This window comes from Anolis carolinensis, unplaced genomic scaffold (genome assembly GCF_035594765.1).
Source record: "Anolis carolinensis isolate JA03-04 unplaced genomic scaffold, rAnoCar3.1.pri scaffold_12, whole genome shotgun sequence".
Taxonomy (NCBI): Eukaryota; Metazoa; Chordata; class Lepidosauria; order Squamata; family Dactyloidae; genus Anolis; species Anolis carolinensis.
The window spans coordinates 24398819-24420267 of NW_026943823.1; the positions used below are offsets into that span (position 1 = coordinate 24398819).

General features: G+C 44.9%; 1 protein-coding gene across 2 annotated transcripts in view; it reads left to right on the top strand.

Annotated features, from left to right (window-relative positions):
- The first annotated feature begins 271 nt into the window (after positions 1–271).
- Positions 272–21449, top strand: part of cd99l2 (CD99 molecule like 2) — a 41605-nt gene continuing 20427 nt past the window's right edge. The window contains exons 1-3 of one of the 2 annotated variants that reach the window (XM_062964064.1): positions 272–455; positions 19271–19339; positions 21296–21334. In XM_062964064.1, the coding sequence (XP_062820134.1) occupies positions 371–455; positions 19271–19339; positions 21296–21334 (193 nt within the window). In that variant the 5' untranslated portion in view covers positions 272–370. Of the gene's footprint in view, positions 456–13862; positions 14129–19270; positions 19340–21295; positions 21335–21449 lie in introns of those variants that run through there. The other variant, XM_062964065.1, reaches the window with a different exon arrangement.

The following is a 21449-nucleotide window of genomic DNA, read 5'->3' on the forward strand; positions in this document are numbered from 1 at the left end:
GCCCCAGATGTGCCCACCAGACTGTCTCTGTTTTGGGCTTCCATTCCTCAAACCCCCCCCCCCCCCGCGGTTGTGCTGGCGATGGTGCGTCCCATGTCCGGCGTCCGGCAGTAGAACGGGCGAGTCCATTCTGGAGGCGAGAGGGGGGGGAGAGCGTGCTGGCGCCTGGTCTGAAATCACTTCAGCGGAGCCGGGGCGGGGCGGTTCCGTGCACTTCCCTCCCTCCCTCCCTCCGCCGTTTCCACGGCAGCGCCGCCCTTCCTCCAGCCCGCCCTCCCTCCCTGCCTGCCTTGCCGCTGCTGCTGCCTCTGCTCCGGTGGCGCTTCTTCCCCGGCGTGGTCCCCGTCCCGGTTCTTCTCTTGGCAGCGAGATGGGAGCGGAGAGGCCCCCCCGGCCCGCCCTCGGGCGCCTCGTGGCCCTGCTGGCCTTGGCCCTGGCCCTGCTCAGCCACGCAGGTAAGCACGCTCACCTGGAAGGAAGGAAGGAAGGAAGGAAGGAGGAAGGAAGGAAGGAAGGAAGGAGGAAGGAGCCCTTTGTGCTCACAGGCAGACCCCCCCCCCCCGCCCCCGCCCCCGCCCTGCCATTGTGGCCCCTTCTTGCATTGGGGGAGGGGAGGGGTCTCTCTCTCTCTTTCTGGGAAGGAGAAGCCCCCTCCCCCCTTTCCCCCAGGTGTTGGTGGGAAGAAGGGAAGGGAGAAGGGAAGAAAGAGGAAGAGGTAGAGAAGGGTGGAAGGAAAGAGGCAGGGAAGGAAGGAAGGATAGATGGGTGGAGGGAAGGAAAGAAAGGGAGGGAAGGAAGGAAGGAAGGAAGGAAAGAGGTAGAAAAGGAGGGAAGGGGAGAGAAAGGAAATGAAAGAAGGAAGAAGAGAAAGAGGGAGGAAGGATGGATGGATGGATGGAAAGAGGGAGGGAGGGAAGGAGAGAAAGAGGAAAAAGGGAAGGAAGGCAAGAGGTAGAAAAGGAAGGAGAGAAGGAGGAGGGAAAAAGGAGAGGGAAGGAAGAAAGGATAGGAAGAAGGAAGGGAAGAGAAAGGAAATGAAAGAAGGAAGAAGAGAAAGAGGGAGGAAGGAAGGAAGGATGGAAGGAGGGAGGGGAGGAAGAGAAGGAAGAAGAGAAAGAGGGAGGTGGATGGATGGATGGATGGAAAGAGGGAGGGAGGGAAGGAGAGAAAGAGGAAAAAGGGAAGGAAGGCAAGAGGTAGAAAAGGAAGGAGAGAAGGAGGAGGGAAAAAGGAGAGGGAAGGAAGAAAGGATAGGAAGAAGGAAGGGAAGAGAAAGGAAATGAAAGAAGGAAGAAGAGAAAGAGGGAGGAAGGAAGGAAGGATGGAAGGAGGGAGGGGAGGAAGAGAAGGAAGAAGAGAAAGAGGGAGGTGGATGGATGGATAGAAAGAGGGAAGGAAGGAAGGAAAGAGAAAGGAAATGAAAGAAGGAAGAAGAGGAAGGAAGGATGGATGGATGGATGGAAGGAGGGGAGGAGAGGAAGGAAAGAAAGAAAAAGGAAGGAAGAAAGGATAGGAAGAAGGAAGGAAAGAAGAAGGGAAGGAGAGAAGGAAGAAGGAAGGGAGGAAATGGAAGGAAGAAGGGGGGAAAAGGGGAAGGAAGGAAAGAGAGAAAGGAGAAGGAAGGAAGGGAAATGTCTTACCAAAAGGAGATACAAAGGAAGGAAGGAAGGTGTGCCGTGCCCGTGGTTGGCTTTGCTGGTTGGCCAAGGCCGCCAAGCGCAGAGCAGAGGTGGGCTTTTGTGCCTCTCCGTGCGCACCCACCCACCCACCCACCCACCCTTGTCTCTCTTCTTCTCTGTGTTTCCCTGGGGGCTTCATCCCTTGCCCCTGGCCGTGCCCTCCCTCCCTGGTTGCCTTTGAGGCCGGACGGACGGACGGACGCAGCCCAGGTGGCCTCTCCCAGTCTCCCCCCCCCCCCGAAGCCCCCTCTCCTGTCCTCGCTCTCCTTGCAAGAGAACAATGGGAGAAGAGCCTCCATGAGCAGGAGAGGGGGCTCCTCCCCCCCCCATTGAAAGGGGTCCTTGCATTTCCCACCCATTGTGCCTCCCTTTCTCCTGCCTCTCGCCTTGATCTTCCCCTGCGAAGCCTGGGAAAAAATGGGTGTGTGTGGACGGGCAGGGATGCCTCCCACATTCAGTGCTGGAGAGCGCATCCTCTCTGTGGAGTACAGACAGACCCCCCCCAGCACCCATTTGTGCTGGATTTGGGCTGTGCACCTTCCAGGAGGTGCTTTGTCCCCCCCCCCCCCCCAAGGTGGCCGTTCCTGGGCACGACCTCCCTCCCCGGGAGGAAATACCTGCGAGTCAATGGCCGGGAGAGCCCGGTCTCGTCCTATGCACAGAAAATGGAGCCTCACCATCAAAATAGAACATGCAAAGGGTTTGGGTGGGGAATGGCTGATGAAATCGGCATTCAGGGGGGGCTTGAATGTGTTCAAGGTTCAAAGGCTCGGCAGAATCATCATGAATGTATTTCTCTCCTCCTGTGCTTGCAAAGCATCTTGCAATTTGTACTGCAATTGGGCTCTGAAATGGCTTCTTCTGCAGCTGCAGACCAGGCCCATTTTGTGTCGTCTTTCATGGCCGGGATCACTGGGTTGCTGTGAGTTTTCTGGGCTGTCTGGCCATGTGCGTTATAGGAGATTGGGATTGTATTCCCTGTGTGGACAGTCCATTTCAGTGTCCTTCTGGGGTTCCTTTCCTTCTTATCCCAGCCTACATGTTTCTTCCCTAACCTTGTCCTCTTTACGTATGGCGACAGAGGCGGCCCAACCGCTGGGCGAAGAAAGCATTTGCCTGTGGCGCCATCGTCCCGGGGGCGCAGTTGAGCCCCCAGGAGGATGGCACCACCCCTGCCTCTTTCTCCTTTGGCCTGGGCACGAAGGAGAAGGCCCATCCAGGGTGGCTGGGCCTTCCCGGCGTGGCTGCTCGACGCGGGAAGCGGGACCAGGTCTGGCCACGCCTCACACATCGCGCAGCCACGCCTCCCGCAGCGCGGGGTGTGTGTGTCAAAATTCATTTTGCCTACTAAGGCAAAATACCTATGGACGCCTCTGTATGGCCACCACCATTCTTAGTCAGTACAGTACGTTCCAGGACCACCTGCGATAAGTGAAAACCCGCAAAGGAGGGACACTATTTTTATTTTATTATTTTAATAGTTAGGTGGCCTTTCTCCCCCTTGCAAGGCCCGGGCAGAGTGAACCCTTTCCTACCATAAAGTCCTAAAAGGTTCAGGTCCTGCCTATCTTTGTGACCACATCTCCTATTATGTGCTAGTAAGAACTTTATGATCCACCGGAGAGGACCTTCTCTCGCTCCCGCCATCGTCTCAAACGCGTTTGGTGGGGACGAGGGAAAGGCCTTTTCGGTTGTGGCTCCCTGGCTCTGGAACTCCCTTCCAAAAGAAATCAGACTAGCGTCCACACTGATTTCCTTCAGGAAAGATCTTCAAACCTGGTTTTTCCAAAAGACCTTTTAATTAAGAAGAACATCAGAGTGGACCTCTACTGCTATTTCCCCAACACTTGTCACCTTATTGCTGTACCATCCCATCAGAAGTTCTAATGCATTGCACCTTGTTAACCTTATTCCTCGCCCTTAGTCTGAAGATTGAAGTACCAATTATACCGCTCCGGGGCATTGAATCATGTTTTAATTGTTTTACATTGTTGTTGTTGTATTTTCTATTTTGATGTATTTATTGTTGTGTTTGGATTTGTTTTTACTGTTGTATTTTTATACTGTTTGGACATGGTCCCTTTGTAATAATATTAATATTCATATTAATAATGATAGTTACTCTGGGACCCTAAGCTGAGTCTGAGAGGCGTCTACTTCCCCATGACATCTGATGTGTGCCAATGGGTGTTAATAATAATATTAATATTAATAACAATAGTTACTCTGGGACAGTAAGCCAAGTCTGAGAGGTCTGCTCCCCCATTACAGCTAATGTGTACCAATGGGTGTTAATAATAATAACAACAACAATAGTTACTCTGGGACCCTGAGCTGAGTCTGAGAGAGGTCTGCTCCCCCATTACTGCTGATGTGTACCAATGGGTGTTAATAATAATAACAACAACAACAACAACAACAGTACTCTAGGTAAGACCCAAGATTTTAAAAGTTGGTGGGCTAAAAGGTTGAAATGCCCTCCGTGTGTGTGGCGATTTTCACCCCTCTAGCCCAAAAACCGAACCCGGGGGGGGGGGGGGGGCTCAGAAGCCCTCCCATTGCCGCCAATGGTCTGAAAATTTTCATTTTTTCTGGATGTGAGATGAAAATTCTATTCATATAGGCACCCCATTTTTGGAAATGGGGATGAAAACTAAATTGAGACAAAACAAATGAAACTAAACAAAACGGACAGCGATTCCATACAAATGCACATCATTAGTATGAATATATAGAGATGGTGCTTTGAGATTCTGTATCCCATTGTGGGCAGAAAAACCAACTTGCCCCATTCTGCCCAGGCAGGAGAGGCACTGAGTGGTCTATGGGTCAGTGCGCTTCCCACTAGGGTTCCTCCTGATTCACAGAATGCATCCATGCGCTCTGTGTTTGCCTAGACGCACTTCACCAGAGTCAAGGAGGTGACTTGCCAAACTTGGGGACAAATAAAACCATCAGGACTGGAGAACTTCAGGCTTCTATCATTCCCATCTCTGTTGTGGATAGAATTTTGGAGTCCAGCTATATCTGGAAGCCTTCAGGGTCTCCAGCCCGGCTGCACATGAGGCAGAAAGCGCAGTCAGAGTGAAACTTCTAGATATGTTGTGCACACGTTTGGTTTAGAAAATAGCCTGCTGAGCTTGGGATGGCTTACGTTTTGACTACTCTCACTCTTTTCCGTGCCAGCTGTTGTAAAAACAGAAGTCCAGTGAAGCTAGTTTTGTTCTTCTGTGGCACAGAACCATGTGAGAGCTAACTGCACAGAACATCGTCATCATCATTGTTTAGTCATTCTTCTCCTCTACTTGGTGAGATAGCAGGGACAATTTTGTTGACCCCACTGCACCGTGGTGTCCTGCTCACTGGTGTATTTCTGCTTTGTTTGTAGAATGGCGTATGGGTTTGTTTCCCATTTAGTTTGGATAATAGCTTAGTGACGAATTGGTAGCCAGTACATTCCACACTGGACACATATAACAAGATCTAGGGAGCGATTGTCCACCAGAAGTCTCTCCAATGATGCTCCATTAAGAATGTATTGCAATAATCCAACCAAGATGTAATGAAAATAATAATAATAATACTTTATTTATATGCCGCTCTATCTCCCAGAAGGGACTCAGGGCAGTTTCCAGTCATAAAAACAAGTACATAAGGGTGAGAGACCACAGGCTGTGGAATCCAACCTTCTCCAAATGGTCTCCACCTCTTCCATGTCACACCATGTTGTGTTGATTTCTCAACCCTCAGCTCCATTCTTCAAGAATGTTTCTCCTAAAGCAGTGGTTCTCAACCTTCCTAATGCCGCGACCCCTTAATACGGTTCCTCATGTTGTGGTGACCCCCAGCCATAGAATTAGTTTCGTTGCTACGTCATAACTGTCATTTGGCTCCTGTTATGAATCGTAATGTCAATATCTGATACGCAGGATGTATTTTCATTCACTGGACCAAATTAGGCACAAATACTTGGAGGCCCAAATTTGAATACTAATGGGGTTGGGGAAAAGATTTTGTCACATGGGAGTTTCAGTTCCTGGGATTTATAGTTCACCAACAATCAAAGACCATTCGGAACTCCACCAATGATTGAATTGAATCAAAGAAGGCACACAGAATTCCCACAACCAACAGAAAATACTGGAAGGGTTTGGTGGACATTGACCTTGAGTTTGGGAGTTGTAGTTTACCAACATCCAGCGAGCACTGTGGGCTCAGACAATGATGGATCTGGACCAAACTTGGCACGAATACTCAATATGCCCAAATGTGAACACTGGTGGAGTTTGGGGAAAATAGACCTTGACATTTGGGAGTTGTAGTTTCTGGGATGTATAGTTCACCTACAATCAAAGAGCCCCTTGCATGGGCTGAAGGATGTTCTTAACTTGCATTATAGACGTGAACACATATAGTGTGCATTTGGGATGTTCCCAAAGTATTGGGCAGATGAGGCACAAAACTGTTGCTCTAGTATTTATTTTGGTCCCGTCACATGATGCACCATTTGAGGCAACTCTGTCATTTTTACCATTTTAATATGCCAGGTAAACACTTTAAATTATAGTTGTTTGTATCCTTCCTGTCTCTCAATGAAACCGGAATATATGACTCTTTCCACTGAAAATACTAGGGCTGTGCAATCAATTAAAAATGTTTCAAAAGTCAATACAAAATTAGTAGGCACCGGTGTTTCGTTCCTGAAGTGTTGTTAGTGAAACTTTTGTTACTATAACGAGAGTAATGAAATTTAGTAACTTTTTCGTTATAGTAATTGTGCAGGTGGAGAAACTTCAGGGGCTCCTTTCTCTCTCATGTTTACAGCTATCGGGATGAAACGTTATACAATGTTAGAACATATTGACCACTGTAAGCCCATCACGTTTCAGAGCGTTTCACTTATCCACAGATTTTTGGGAAATTTTCAAAGTTTTTATAAACAACATTTTAAAAAATTAAACAAGATCAATCTCCTTGAATTTTCTCTACGATGATACAAGATAACAGGGGATCATTTCCCACAACTTTCAGAGATATTCATACATCTAGGGATTTTACGGATTTTTAAAAAACGTTTTGACAAAAACGTTTCTGTGTTGTCGAAGGCTTTCATGGCTGGAATCACAGGGTTGTTGTGTGTTTTCCGGGCTGTAAGGCCATGTTCCAGAAGTATTCGCTCCAGGTCCTTTTTGCATTCTCTGGCATCGGGCTCCTTGCTTTCCCAAACTACATTTCCCAGAATGCTGTGCTCTCTCAGTCTCTTTCCCAGAGAACTCTGCTTCCTCCGTGCTGTTTCCCTCTCCTCATGGCGAGAGTGTATTTATTTAAAGAGGAAATGCAGCCTTTTTGGCTTTGCTTTGCTTCTTTGTGCTGGAGCCGGCAGAAGCTTGGATAAGCGAATATCTTGGATAATAAGGAGGGATTAAGGAAAAGCCTATTACACATCAAATTAGGTTATGATTTTACAAATTAAGCACCAAAACATCATGTTATACAACAAAATAGTTCAATACACAAAGGAGTTGCAATTACTGTATTTACAAATTTAGCACCAAAATATCATGATATATTGAAAACATTGACTACAAAAATGGCTGGGATAATCCAGAGGCTTATAAGCGAGGCTTGGATAAGTGAGACTCTACTGTTTTTGGTTTGGTTTTGTGATATGGCCTAAGGGCTAATACATTTATGGATTGGGTAACTTCTGATTATTAGTTTTTTGGCTTGGGCAACACCCACGTGTTGGATACCGCGTCGTAAGGATGAATTTAACAAATTTGATCCGACTTACGAAAACTAACGAAAATATTGCACACCCCTAGCAAATACCTCAGAACAGAGTCACAGGGCAGGTGAGGCTATGAGTAGGTGACCGGCTGAAGGTCTCTGCGTGGCTTCGAACACTCCGATTCTGGGCTAGTGATCTGAACAACTGAATGTGCAACTCCACAAAGAAGGAGAAAAGCAGCTGGGCTTTGGGACTGGGTGTAAGGAGAGGAAGGACAAAGCTAGCCTTGGGTTCGACCTTCCTTCCACCCAGTGTGTCAGTCGCAGGAGCAGCGCATGCCTTAATCTCCATTCCTAAAACGTTATCCCGCTTCGGCACAGGGCAAAAGGGCAAGTTGTTGTTTTCATTAGTGAGGCTTAAGGCAATCAAGTCCGTCCCCCACTTTCGCACCGCCGGGCACCAATCTCTTTATAGCCTCGCAGCAGAGACATTGAATACGTTCCAAGCCACACTCATCATCTGGACATCCCGCTGCTGTATTTATAGCCATGTGCGAGTCCTGTGTCTCAGGCCCTGCCTGCATGTGTGTGCGCCAAGGAGAGAGAGCGCATGGGAGGTGCTGCATTGAGAGGACGCACCACTTCTGCTCCCGTCTTGGGTGAAGGAGAAACACTGCTCAGAACCAAGAGCAAAGTCACCTGAAAGATCTAGTCGTTCTGAAGACCATCCATGGTCCAGAGTTACAGGCACCACTTTACGTGCTGGCCTCAATGCTATAGAATGCTGGGATTTGTAGTCTGTTCTGATACCACAGCATTCTGACACTACCTCACAATAATACAAATACTTATTATTATTATTATTATTATTATTACCTCTACTGGGAAAATCATCGCAAGAATCCTTGCAAACCTCCTTCTACCACCCAGATTCCCAGAACGGTTTCCGACCCTCCAGAGGAACAACAGACATGATCTTCCTTGCACGACAGTTCTAAGAAAAAGGCAGGGAACAAAACCAGCCTTTGTACCCGGCATTCATTGACCTTGCAAAGGCATTCGGCACAGTGAATTGCAGTGCCGAATGCCTTTGCATTCCTTTGGAGGATATCTGGACCATCCTCCAAAAAATTGGGTGCCCTGACAAAGTTGTGAATATCTTGTAGCTCCTCCATGATGACATTATGGCAACAGTCTTGGATAGCAATGGCTCCCAAAGCTGAAGTTTGTCCATGCCTGGTGTAGATGCACCCTTAAATGGTATCTTGACTTCTGTTGGTTTTAATGCCACTGGATTATACCCATAGAAGCAGAGTTGGCAGTTGAATCCAATGGTCCTGCTGTGTATCTGTAATTAGTTGCCTACATTCTCACAAATGCATAGCTCTTTTGTTGTTGACATTCTCTGTAGATATGAGGGTTGATTGAAAAGTAATGCCTCCACCTTCGCAACTCCTCAACAGATGGAAGTCCTGGTCTGCGGCAGGTCCTGGCTTGTTCAGTAGACTCTCCTCTACAGTTCCGTTTGGTGGGAAGCCTTAGCATTGAAAGGTTGTGTTGTTAAAGTGCGAAGTATGGAACCCTGCGCAGACGGTCAGTCAATGTGACTTAAGCAACGTGCAGTCACTGAATTCTAGACAGCAAAAGGTGTCAACCTAAAAGAGATTCATCAGAGAATGCAAGCTGTTTATGGGGATTGTGTTGATGTGAGTCCTGTACATCGTTGGGTTGGGTGAGTTTAAAGATGCTGAGGTGGGAACATCTGACTTGCGTGACAAACAAAGAGTTGGATGTCCTGTGACAGCAACCACCAAGTTTCACAAGCGAAAGGTTGACAGATTGATTCAGGATGATCGCTGTATCACTAAGAGAGAAATTTCAAGCCTAATCAGCATTTCACAAGAACGTGTGGGTCACACGATTGCTTTGCTTGTCTATCGGAAGATCTGTGCACAATGGGTCCGGTGAGACACCGGTTGTGGAAACAGAGTGTCGAGTTCTTCCGTGACGGAAGTTCTTCCAATTGTTTGGTGATGATGTGGAAAAGTGAATAGTGGTCGTTCAAGACCACATTCTAAGGATTATTTGTGCGTTTGATTTATTAAAATCCTCCCATCCAAAGCCAAGTAACAAAGGTGGTGGCATTACTTTTCATTCAACCCTCGTCTATTTTATTTGTGCAGATATATTTTATTTCACCCCGTATCTTTTACATGTTTTCATTGAAGGTACATGTTTGCCACTTTTTCACTTTCCTTGGCCTTTTTGGGAAAACGCCTTTAACATTGGATTTCACTTGTGTTCTTTTGGAGATTAGCAATCCTACATCTCGTCCCTTCACTTGTAGTAATGCCGAATTCAGCAACCACCCTCAGCAGCTACTCGGTGCCTCCAATATAGCCACATAAGCCAGGCAATTATTATTATAGGATTTTTACATGATTAATCACTTGTCTGTCAACTTTCGCGAAGGGATTGATTACTGCAAAATAGATTGGCGTCTTCTCAAAACCTCAGTGCACTCGCCTTCCTGATACGTATTGAAGGATGCGTAAGGTAATTTCATAGTTTAGGAAGAAAAATTATACCTCGCATTGTTAGAAGGCTCTTTTTCAATGATTTCTTTCCGGTGGTGTTTTTATTCCCCCTCCATAGACACAAATCTGAACAATAATGGGCTTTAATGGGAAAGGGGTCTGCTTCGTTGCTTCTCCCATTGATTAAAACCGGTCCTTGATTGATTTCACTAATTGATGGATTAAATAGCTGAAGATTTCAGCTGTGAATATTATGGGGGGAAAATACTCTTTGCGATAAGGGTAGTAAACTATGACCGCTGTTCATTTGCATGACTCCGCCCACTGTTCATTTGCATGACCCCGCCCACTGCCTCTCCCTTAACCCTTTCCTATGGCACATAGCAAACTGAAAACACTAGAGAAAGAGATTTGGGGAGGATTCACCATTATTATAGGAGTTGTAGGGACTGGGATGTATAGTTCACCCACAATCTGAACCTCACCAACGATGGACCTGGACCAAACTTGCCGCACAGACCCAACATGGCCAACTTTGCATATTGGTGGGATTTGGAGGTGATTGACCTTGGCATCCAGGAGTTATAGTCCACCCATATTCAGAGAATACTGAATCCAGCAGATGTGGAATCCGGACCAAACTTGGCACACAAATTCAACATGGCCAACTTTGCATATTGGTGGGATTTGGAGGTGATTGACCTTGGCATCCAGGAGTTATAGTCCACCCATATTCAGAGAATACTGAATCCAGCAGATGTGGAATCCGGACCAAACTTGGCACACAAATTCAACATGGCCAACTTTGCATATTGGTGGGACTTGGAGGTGATTGAACTTTAACTCTGGGAGTTATAGTTCATCTATATTCCTTGAGCCCTCTGAACCCCACCAATGACGGATCTGGACCCAACTTGGCACACAGACCCAACACTACCAACTTGGGGTGACTAACTTTGGCATGAGAAAGTTATAGTTCACTCATTTTCAGGGAACACTGAACCCAACAGATGACGGATCTGGACCCAACTTGACACACAGACTCAACATGGCCAACTGTGAATACTGGCCGGGTTTGGGGGTGATTGATCCATTTTTTTGGGGGGAATTTTAGTTCACCCACATCCTTATGAATTTTCTAATTCATAAAAAACCAAAAGATAAGACTGAGTTTTTTCCCCAAGATATAGCGTAACATATGACCAAACTGATATCACCTAACACTCATAAACCAGCAAGGCTCTTTTCAAATAACTTGGGCATGGCTGGGTACCCAAGGTAGTAAATACATAAAAACTAGATTATAAAATACAATACAAAACCCACAATTAAAGTACTATATAAATCGTTAGAATCAATAACATGATACATAAATTGATGGCAAGATGAATTGTCACTTCCATAGGTAAAAACCGAGTAAATTTCAGTATTATTGAAATTTAAACGAGGAACACTGGATGGAAACAGCCACACCATGATTGCATAAAAGCTTCCCCAGAAGAGTCGGTTGCAATGTTAGAAGTTAATCTTTCTCGGGTTTTCTGTGCTGCCGGAGCAAAAAAGAGATACTTGGTGGGTAATCACAGGGTTCGTATCTTCCAGGAGAGAGAAAATCTTAGGAAAAAGTGAGTCCAGAGGGAAGCAAAGGCACTTGTGGCTTCATTACAATACAACAAGTGTGTGTGTTGTGACTCAGCTGGAACCTCAGAGTGACTCTGATGGGGATTATGGGATTCAGGTTCAAGATGACTCTGATGGGAGTTATGGGACTCAGGTTGAGAGTGTTCCTGCTGTAGAAGAGGAGGAACAGGGAGGCTTTCCCACAGCAGGGAATGGTGTTGATGATACCGAAGCTAGCCAGGTGCAAATTGACTCAGGAAGGGAGGACAGTTCTCAGTCTGATAGCATGCAGACAGACACTAATGAGCTGTCTGGCCTTGATGAAACGGAATCTCTAGATCGAGCTGGCCATTTGGAATTCAGGGTTTGCAGAAGTGTTAGAATAGCAAACAAGGAGGTCAGAGGCCAAAGAAATGCGTTCATGCTATGCAAGGGGTATTAAAACAGTGTGTTGGGAGACAAACCTTTGTCAAAGCAACTTCTCGCTCAAGTCAAGAAGCAAGCTCCCGTTTTCCTGGATTATCTTGCAGCCTTTGTGCGATCATGTTCATGGGACTTTGTGATGTTCTAGTGGGACCTTCTTTGAAGCCTTGTTTTGCAACAATCTTTTGGAACTTTACTTTTGCCTTTTAAGAACTGTTTACTTCCCATTTCCTAATAAACTTCAAAAGACTTCAACCTGTGTGCAGCCTGGTGTATAGAGCAAGGTGAAACTAGCCTGAGGTGCGAAAGTGTGGTCCTTCCGTTCTTGCAAACCATCACAATCCCGTCACTGCAGAGGATGGCAGACCGCTAGTGACTTTGCGCCCTGTTTTGCTGAATACGGTCCATACAGAGCCGGAAAAAAAACTCCAAGCTGCTTCTGTTCCCATGAATTCTTGAACGACAGCTGCTGCTGTGTCCCCAGCCTTGGCAAAGGAGCATTATGCAAAGCTGCAAGACGGGGTCTGGGCAGGCAAGGCGAGACGCCTGTTAAAAAGGGCCTCTTTCTCAAGTTGCCAGTGCAATGGCTGGGCCTGTCACAGCTTCCTTTGTGGCCGACGGCTCGGTCTGGACAGAGGAGCTTGTTTGGCTGCTGAGAGGAGAGGCGGCCTCTGACAAAGACGGGATGCGGAGCCAAAGCACTCTGGAGATGCCTGGTCCTCCTTTTCTGCCGTCACCGCAGGCACGATTTCCAGATGGAAGGGAAGCAGCACCATAACAAGAGCCTTCTGTCATTATTAGGGCTGTGCATTTTTTTCATTAGTTAACATAAGTCGTATGAAATTAGTTAAATTCGTATTTACGATGCGATGTCCGATATGTGGGTGTGGTCCGCTCCAAAAACGTAAGAATCTAAACTTACCTAATACTTTTTCGTTTGCATTTCGTAAACCTCTGAAGCCCCCCAAAGCCAGTTCCATGTTCAGTACAAGGAAGCAAAGCAAAGCCAAAAAGGCTGTCGTCTTGCTCAATTTGTGTTCTGCAAAGAGTTCTCCACCAATGGATTCGTCACTGTTGGACTCTAATTCCCAGCATTCCTCAGCATTGGCCTTGCTCCTTCTGGAAGCTTGAGTCCAACAGAATCTGTGGACGCTGCTCTCCAGTGACCATTACGGGTGTGCTTTTTTTTGTTAGTCGTTGTAAGTCGTATCAAATTCGTTAAATTCATAGTTACGAGGCAATATCTGACACATGCCAAAAACTTAGGAATTGAAACTTACCCAATACATTTCTGTTTGCATTTTGTCAACTTTGGAAGCCTCCCAAAGTTTGTTTCATGTTTAGCACAAGGAAACAAAGCAAAGCCAAAAAGGCTACCTTTCCACTTCCTCTCGCCACGAGGAGAGGGAAGCAGCAGGGAGAAAGCAGAGTTCGCTGGGAAGAGATGGAGAAAGCACAGTATTCTGGGAAATGTAGTTTGGGAAGGCGAGGAGCTCTATGGCAGAGAATGCAGAAGGCCCTGCTCTGAACTACATTTCCCAGAATTCTTCTTAGCATCAGATTATTATTATTATTATTATTATTATTATTATTATTATTATTATTATTATTATTACAGAATCCCCAATCAGAAGAGGGAGAGATGTGTCCCTCCATTGCAGCAGCCAGCCAGAGAATGGTTGAATCTGCAAAGTGGAGGACTGACTGATATTTCTAGGAAGTAATAATAATAATGATAATAATCATAATAATAGAACTAGGAAGAGCAATGCATTTCAGTAAAGTCAGCACTGTTGAAATGTATTTGAAATTCATAAATCAGGATGGACGTCATACATGTGTCCCCCTCCGAATTTGGGTGGTGACCAAGAGTAAGCGAGTTATTTGCCTTGACGCAATTCTGTGAGGTGGAAATACCTTGTGTACAAGGTTCTGCCCTGAATGGGCCTTGGGCGCAGAGCTCTCCCCCTTTTCTGATGCAAAGAGGCAACAAAGCCCAGATAAAGGTCCCCAGGGAAGCAGTCTTGGAGAGTTTGCTCAAGAAGGAAGAGCTGAGCGGATTTGCCAGGACAGTGGGGATGGGAGCTGGAAGAAGCAGCAGCGAGGGATTGAGACAATTCGGCCACAGCAATAATGGAGGTACTTTTTGGGGAAAGGCACGGATGGGGAACCCCAAGGCTACATGGGGTTCAGGGATAAAAGTTGGAGAGAAATCAGCTGTCCTACTTGTTGCAGTTTCCTACCGTAGGTATGTGTTTTGAGCTTGCAGCAGAGCACGTAAAGACAGCCAAAGTTTGGAAAAGTTAGTTTTTGGACTCCCAGACCCCTTAAAGAGTTGTCCAAAACAATAGCCTTTTTATCTCCAGCCCAGAAAGCTCTTGACATGGTTCAGGCTCATTCATTCATCCTCTCTGTTGTCGCCCAGGGAGTCACTCTCGGCTTATGGGTCTCCTCTGCATATCGAGAGTGACTCCCAGGTATTTGGATATGCTGTAGGGCACCAGTGGGATTCCTTACCTGGTAATTCCCAGAACTCGAGATAATAATAATAATAATAATAATAATAATAATAATAATAATAAAAATAATACTGTAATAATAATAATAATAATAACTTTATTTTTATACCCCGCCTCTATCTCTCCAAAGGGGACTCAGGGCGGCTTACATGGGGCCAAGCCCGAATAAAAACAATAGCAATATAAAACACAACAATAGACAAGAGACATGCACAATTACAAATATTTAAACATTAGCCAATAAAAACAAATGACAAGATGCCTTGTCTGTTCTCAAGATGGAAAGCACACGTCTGTGTTTAAGATGGATTCGGAATCAGCTGGTTTTCCCTGTTTTTCTTTTATTTTGTGTCAAAAGCATTGCATAGTGATAAAATAAAGGAATCACAAACAGCTAAATAGTTTTGGACCGAAAGCGGGCAACAGCGACCGCATTGTCCGTAGCTTTAAGCAACTCCTCCTCCATGCATGAGGCAGGGCATTGTGGGCAAGCAGACATATGCGGAGTTGTTTGTTCAGCTCCACAGTTGCACAAGGTGGAGGATTCCTCCAGGTCGTGCCACCTTGCCAGGTTGTCTTTGATCTGCCCACTCCATTTCCCTGTAATAGGCAGTGAGACCACCTAAAGCTTCTGTTCAACTATTTCTAAGCTTGAGCGGTGATGGCACGATCGTCAGCATAGATGAAACTCTCGGTCACTTCTGGCAGTGGCTGGTCATCTGTGTAAATGTTGAACATTGAGGGAGCAGACACGCTCTCCTGAGGGAGGCTGTTCTTCTGTTTCCACCGTCTGCTTCTCTGACACTAGAATGTGTTTATGAATGTTGATGTAAGCTAATAATTTTTAATCTGATTTATAATGTATTCATAAATAATAATCAACTTTATTTATATCCCACCACCATCTCCTCGAAGGGACTCGGGGTGGCTTACAAAGGCACTCCAGGGTGCAGCATATAACATTAAAAGTACATGAGCATAAACAATATCACATGAAATGATAACAAACCACTATCAACACATACCCTGTTTCCCCGAAAATAAGACATCTCCTGAAAATAAGACCTAGTAGAGGTTTTGCGGAATTGCTAAATATAAGGCCTCCCCCGAAAGTAAGACCTAGCAAAGTTTTTGTTTGGAAGCATGCCCAAAGAACAGAACACCAGAGAATGCAGGATTGGTAAATGTATGTACCATAGATTGTTGTACATGGAGATAGTGGTAGTAACAAGAAATTATTGATAGGATTCACAGGTCTGGTCATGCTGGTTTGTGATGACAACTACTGAACAGTATATGATAAATGTTCATTTTTTATTCAACAATAAATGTGAATTCTTATTCATGGAAAAATAAGACATCCCCTGAAAATAAGACCTAGTGCATCTTTGGGAGCAAAAATTAATATAAGACGCTGTCTTATTTTTGGGGAAACACGGTATAACATAAATTAAAATACAGTAGAGTCTCACTTATCCAAGCTAAATGGTCCCGCAGAAGCTTGGATAAGCGAATATCTTGGACAATAAGGAGGGATTAAGGAAAAGCCTATTCAACATCAAATTAGGTTATGATTTTACAAATTAAGCACCAAAACATCATGTTTTACAACAAATTTGACAGAAAAAGCAGTTCAATACGCAATAATGTTATGTTGTAATTACTGTATTTACGAATTTAGCATCACAATATCACGATATATTGAAAACATTGACTATAAAAATGGCTTGGATAATCCAGAAACTTGGATAAGTGAGACTCTACTGTAGCACAATTTTAAAAACACAAACATCTGTAGATAAAAGTAGTTGCCCTCAATTCAAAACTAGTGTCAGAGTGTCAACCTCCTATGGCCCATTTCAGCCTACTCGAGGTCAAAAACCTGTTTAAAAATCCGTGTTTTTAGCCCAGATCGGAAAGATTGAAGGGTAGGGGCTAATCTAATCTCTTTTGGAAGATGAGATAGCTGGAACACTGGAGTTCTAGATGCCTCACCCCTATTCCTGGAAGTTCTACACGAGCAGATTTTCTATCTAAGCAAGCTCTCTGAAGAATGAAGACCATAAAATAAACACAAAAACAGAGGATCTTACTGTACTTAATGTACTGTACAGTTTTTATGTGTGTGTTTTATTGTAAGCCTCCCTGAATCCCCTGTTGGGTGAGAAGAGCGGGATATAAATGTTGTAATAAATAAATAAATAAATAAACTCAACAAAAAAATCCCCCTTCCTTCTTTTTCTTACTCTCTTTAAACAACGAATGGCCTCGTGGCTTCAGGAGCAAAGTCTGTCCTCGTTGCTATTTCGGCAAAGGACTCCATTCGGGAGTTCAACTCTTGGTCTGATGTGTCGTTTGTTAGCATTCTGTTTGCGTTTTGAGAACAGCGCAGGGATTTCCCCCTCTGTGTGTGTTTGTGTGCAGAAGGAGACGGGATTCACACAAAGGAACAGGTAAACAAAGGTTCCTTTGCAAAATGCATCTCGAATTGTCCAAAAACGGTCCCTCTGCCGCCAGTGTAGTTCCTTTCCCGAGTGCCGTTGTCGAATCCCTTCGCTCGGCAGCTGCGCTAAAAAGCAAGCGTGTTAATTGTATCACCTTGGAGTGTAATGAATCAGAGCCCTTAACGTGTATTTAATCACAGAGACAGGGAAGGAAGCGAAAAGGAGAGGAAGAGGCCGCCCTTGAATACAAATGCACACTTAGTGCTGCCGCTGGGGTCTTCCCATCAGCTTATTGATCCCAGGAATAGGGATATGCATTCAGTTGGCGTTTTCATCAAGTGGAGCTTAGATCGGGTTTTTTTTGCTGACGTGTTAGGATTTTATTTTGAAGACCAGTTACGTCCAGTTTCACACCGAGTCAGAATGCAATGGAAGCTATATGAGGGTTGAATGAAAAGTAATGCCTCCACCTTCGTTACTTCGGTTTGGATAGGAGTATTTTAATAAATCAAACGCAGACATAATCCGTAGAATATGCTCTTTAACAACCACTATTCACTTTTTCACATCATCGCCAGACATTTGGATACATTTCTGCCAACGATGAACAAGTTTTCTGAAGCCGTCACGGAAGAAGTCGACACTCTGTTTCCACAACCGCCGTCTCACAGTTTCCATCGTGCACAGATCTTCCGATAGCCAAGCAAAGCGATAATGTGACCCACACTTTCTTGTGAAATGCTGATGATGCTTGAAATTTCTCTCTGAGTGATACGATGATCGTCCTGAATCAATCTGTCAATCTTTTGCTTGTGAAACTCGGTGGTTGCTGTCACAGGACGTCCAACTCTTTGTCTGTCATGCAAGTCAGATGTTCCCACCTCAACATCTTTAAATTTACTTGCCCAACAATGCATAGTACTCACATCAACACAATCACCATAAACAGCTTGCATTCTCTTATGAATCTTAAGTCAACAGTAATTAACATGCAGTAAAGGGAAGAATAAGGAGATGGAAGGAAAAGGCACCCAAAGGGAGGATCGGAGATGTGTTTGTTGCAGTTCAAAGGATGAGCATGACCATCTTTTAGGACAGGTATAGAATGGGTTTTCTACACACACACCCTTTCTATTTATCTACTCCATTTTCTTGAAACTGGGTGTCTTTAGGAGTTTTTTTATCACATGGAACAGCTTTTATGAAAATGTATTTCTGGCAACATATTTCAGTGCAAAATATGAAAGCGGTGGGTGTTTTCTCTCCATCCCCCCCTTATTTTATTTTACCAAAATGATGTACAAATATTGCACTGCGTTTCTTCTCCACACGACATGTAATCGTCGTGAGATGAGTGGCGGATGGGGAAATGGATTGCTAAGGCTCTGCCTCGACAGACGTGAGAGTTGCTCGTGCATTGGTTTCGCGTCTGTTCAGAGAGGCAAATGGAGAATACTAAGCACTGGAATCCCTTTGCAATTTGAGAGCGATAGGGTTGGGCTCGAATCCTGTTTCTTTTGTTTCTTTCGTGGCTTTGCACCGTTTCATCCATTCATATTGCACGGAATAGTACAACCCCATGGGAATGAACGAAAAAGTGAAATGAAAGGCAGAGGGGAACGGTGGCTGTTAGGTCGGCTGATTTTTGTCGCTTGGCTGTAGGCCCTGGTTCGTAGGACCTACAGCCAAGCGCTGGGCGCTCGATGCTCGTAGGCCTGCCTGCCGGGCTTACAAGCATCAAGCACTCAATGTCTCATAGGCCTGAAAGCCAGGCCTATGAGCCATTGAGCGCTTGATGGCTTGTAGGCCCAGCTAGCAGAGCCTACAGTTGAACACCGAACGCTCAATATTCGTAGGCCCAGCTTGCAGGGCCTACGAGCATTGAGCATCTGACACTCACCTGTAGGACCTTCAAGCCAGGTCTAGGAGACATCAAGCACTCAGTGCTCGTAAACCTTGGCTGCTAGGCCTACAGTCGAGCGCTCAACAGTAGGCCTGGAAGCCAGGAGCTACGAGCATCGAGCGCTCGTCGCTCAGTTGCAGGCCCTGGCTGCCAGGCCTACTGTCAAGCACTTGACGGTAGGCCCTGCGAGCTGAGCCTGTGAGCCATCGAGCTCTCAATGGCTTATAGGCCCAGTTCGCAGGTCCTACAGGACGGCAAGTAATTCCATACAAATGCACGACCCTAGTCGGCGAACGGGATGGAAAGGGTTTGTTTTGGAAAAATGCGCTGTCCGCTGAAATGCCACCTTTCTGCATTTAATTGTGATGCGCCCTCGGTCAGCAATGTGAAACCCATGCTTATTCTTTGTTCCCAGGTTATGCCGACGACTTTGACTTTAATTTAGAAGACGCGCTGGATGATGATGTCCTTTCGACAAAGAGGCGTAAGTCTGCTCGCTCGGCACGTGTGCGGATAGAAGTGGGTGTGTGAGAGGGAACATGCAAACGGATTGGTGTGCTTTTGGGGTGGTGTTTTCCTTGGGAAGGACTTCTTCCACAACCGCTGGGTCTAAAGATCAGAACGGATCCTGGATGTTAAAGCCAGCCCATCCCCGAACCACACGCTTCCTTTTAGATAACACACTTACTCTCAGGCCACCTGCATTTTGGCAAAACACTGTTTTTATTTCTGGGCTGCAGTGGGTTTTGAAAGAATTAACACCCAAAGATGCAGCTGCTGCTATTATTATTATTATTATTATTATTATTATTATTATTATTATTATTGTCTGTGGTGTGTCCTGGAGCTGCAGGTATAGACTACGGGTCCATATATAGCAGGCATGGGCAAACTTTGGCCCTCCCTCTGTGTGTTTTGGACTCCAACTCCCAGCATTCCTCGCAGCCTCAGGCCCTTTCCTTTTCCCCCTCAACCACTTAAGCGGCTGAGGGGGAAATGAAAGGGGCCTGAAGCTATTAGGAATGGTGGATGTTGAAGTCCAAAACACCTGGAGGGCCCAAATTGGCTCATGCCTGCACTAAAGGGACATTTGAGATCTGATCGGAGGAATCACATTGCATTTTTGGCACAAGTAACCAGCTTCCAAACGATGCTACCTCTCCCTGCAAACAGACAGATATACCGTATATACTCAAGTATAAGCCCAGTTTTTCAGTCCTGAAAAAGTTCCCCTCAGCTTATACTCGAGTGAGGGTCCTGGTTGGCTTATATTTGGGTTTGGCTTATACTAGAATTTGTACAGTACATTTATTATTTTTACTATTGTTATTATTACATTTATTATTGACACTATTATTGTTCTTATATTTATTATCTTACTCTATTATTATTATTACATTTATTATTTTGCTGTATTAATATTATTACATTTATTATTTTAAATATTATTACATTTATTATTTTACTCTATTTATTATCATTGGAAGGGTACCTAAACACATTTACATTGAAGAAGGTGAGAATAATGATTTAATCAGAGTTGGACAGTCTTATCTTAAATTATCCAAAACCATTTAACCTACGGATGCCTCAATTAATGTAAATTTATTGGTATCTAATTTATTTTTGAAATCTCCCACTCTCGGCGTATACTCGAGTCAATAAGTTTCCCCAGTTTATCGTGGTAAGATTAGGTGCTTCGGCTTGTTTGGGTCGGCTTATACTCGAGTATATTGACTGCATATTGTATTTGACTGTTCACACTCATGGTAGAAAGCGCACCGGAGCCTGTCTTAGCATGATGCTCTTTTGGACTCATGGTCCTTTTCCTACTATTTGCATCTTTGTTTTTTTGGGGAGCATGGAATCATACCAGATGGCTTTCATCGGGCTATTTTAATCTAATGATTTTATCTTATATTGCTGCTATAGTCCCCACCACCACCTTTGAAGTTGACTGAATTGCATTGGTGGTTGTTTGATATTATTACTGTTGTATAAACCTTTTTTTAACTTCTGTTTTATCATTTTCTTGTGTTCTAAACTGTGTATATTCTTAATGTATTTGCGCTGTTACTTTTGTAACATTGTGAGCCGCCCCGAGTCCCCACTGGGAGATGGTGGCGGCGTATAAATAAAATTATTATTATTATTATTATTATTATTATTATTATTATTATTATTATTATTATTATTATTATTATTATTATGGCTTCCTGATTCAAAATGTTCCACGCTGTAAGGCTGGTCCGCTTACCTGAAAGTAAAATCCATCCAGGGAAATAATGTCTTGAGTAAATGTGTATTTTAAGTTCAGTTGCGTATGTTCTCTATCTGTCTTTTAACCCAACGTTCTCCCTTCCTTCCTTCCTTCCTTCCTTCCTTCCTTCCTTCCTTCCTTCCTTCCTTCCTTCCTTCCTTCCTTTTTGTCTTCCTACAGCAACCCACAAGCCACCGAAAACTCCTTCTGGCGGAACAGGTGAGACGCTTGTCATCTATGGCCAATATCTTCCCACCCACCCACCCATCCACCCACGATTTCCTTTGGGAAGGAGCAGCTCTTTTGTGAGTTGTAAACAATAGATCTTTCCCGG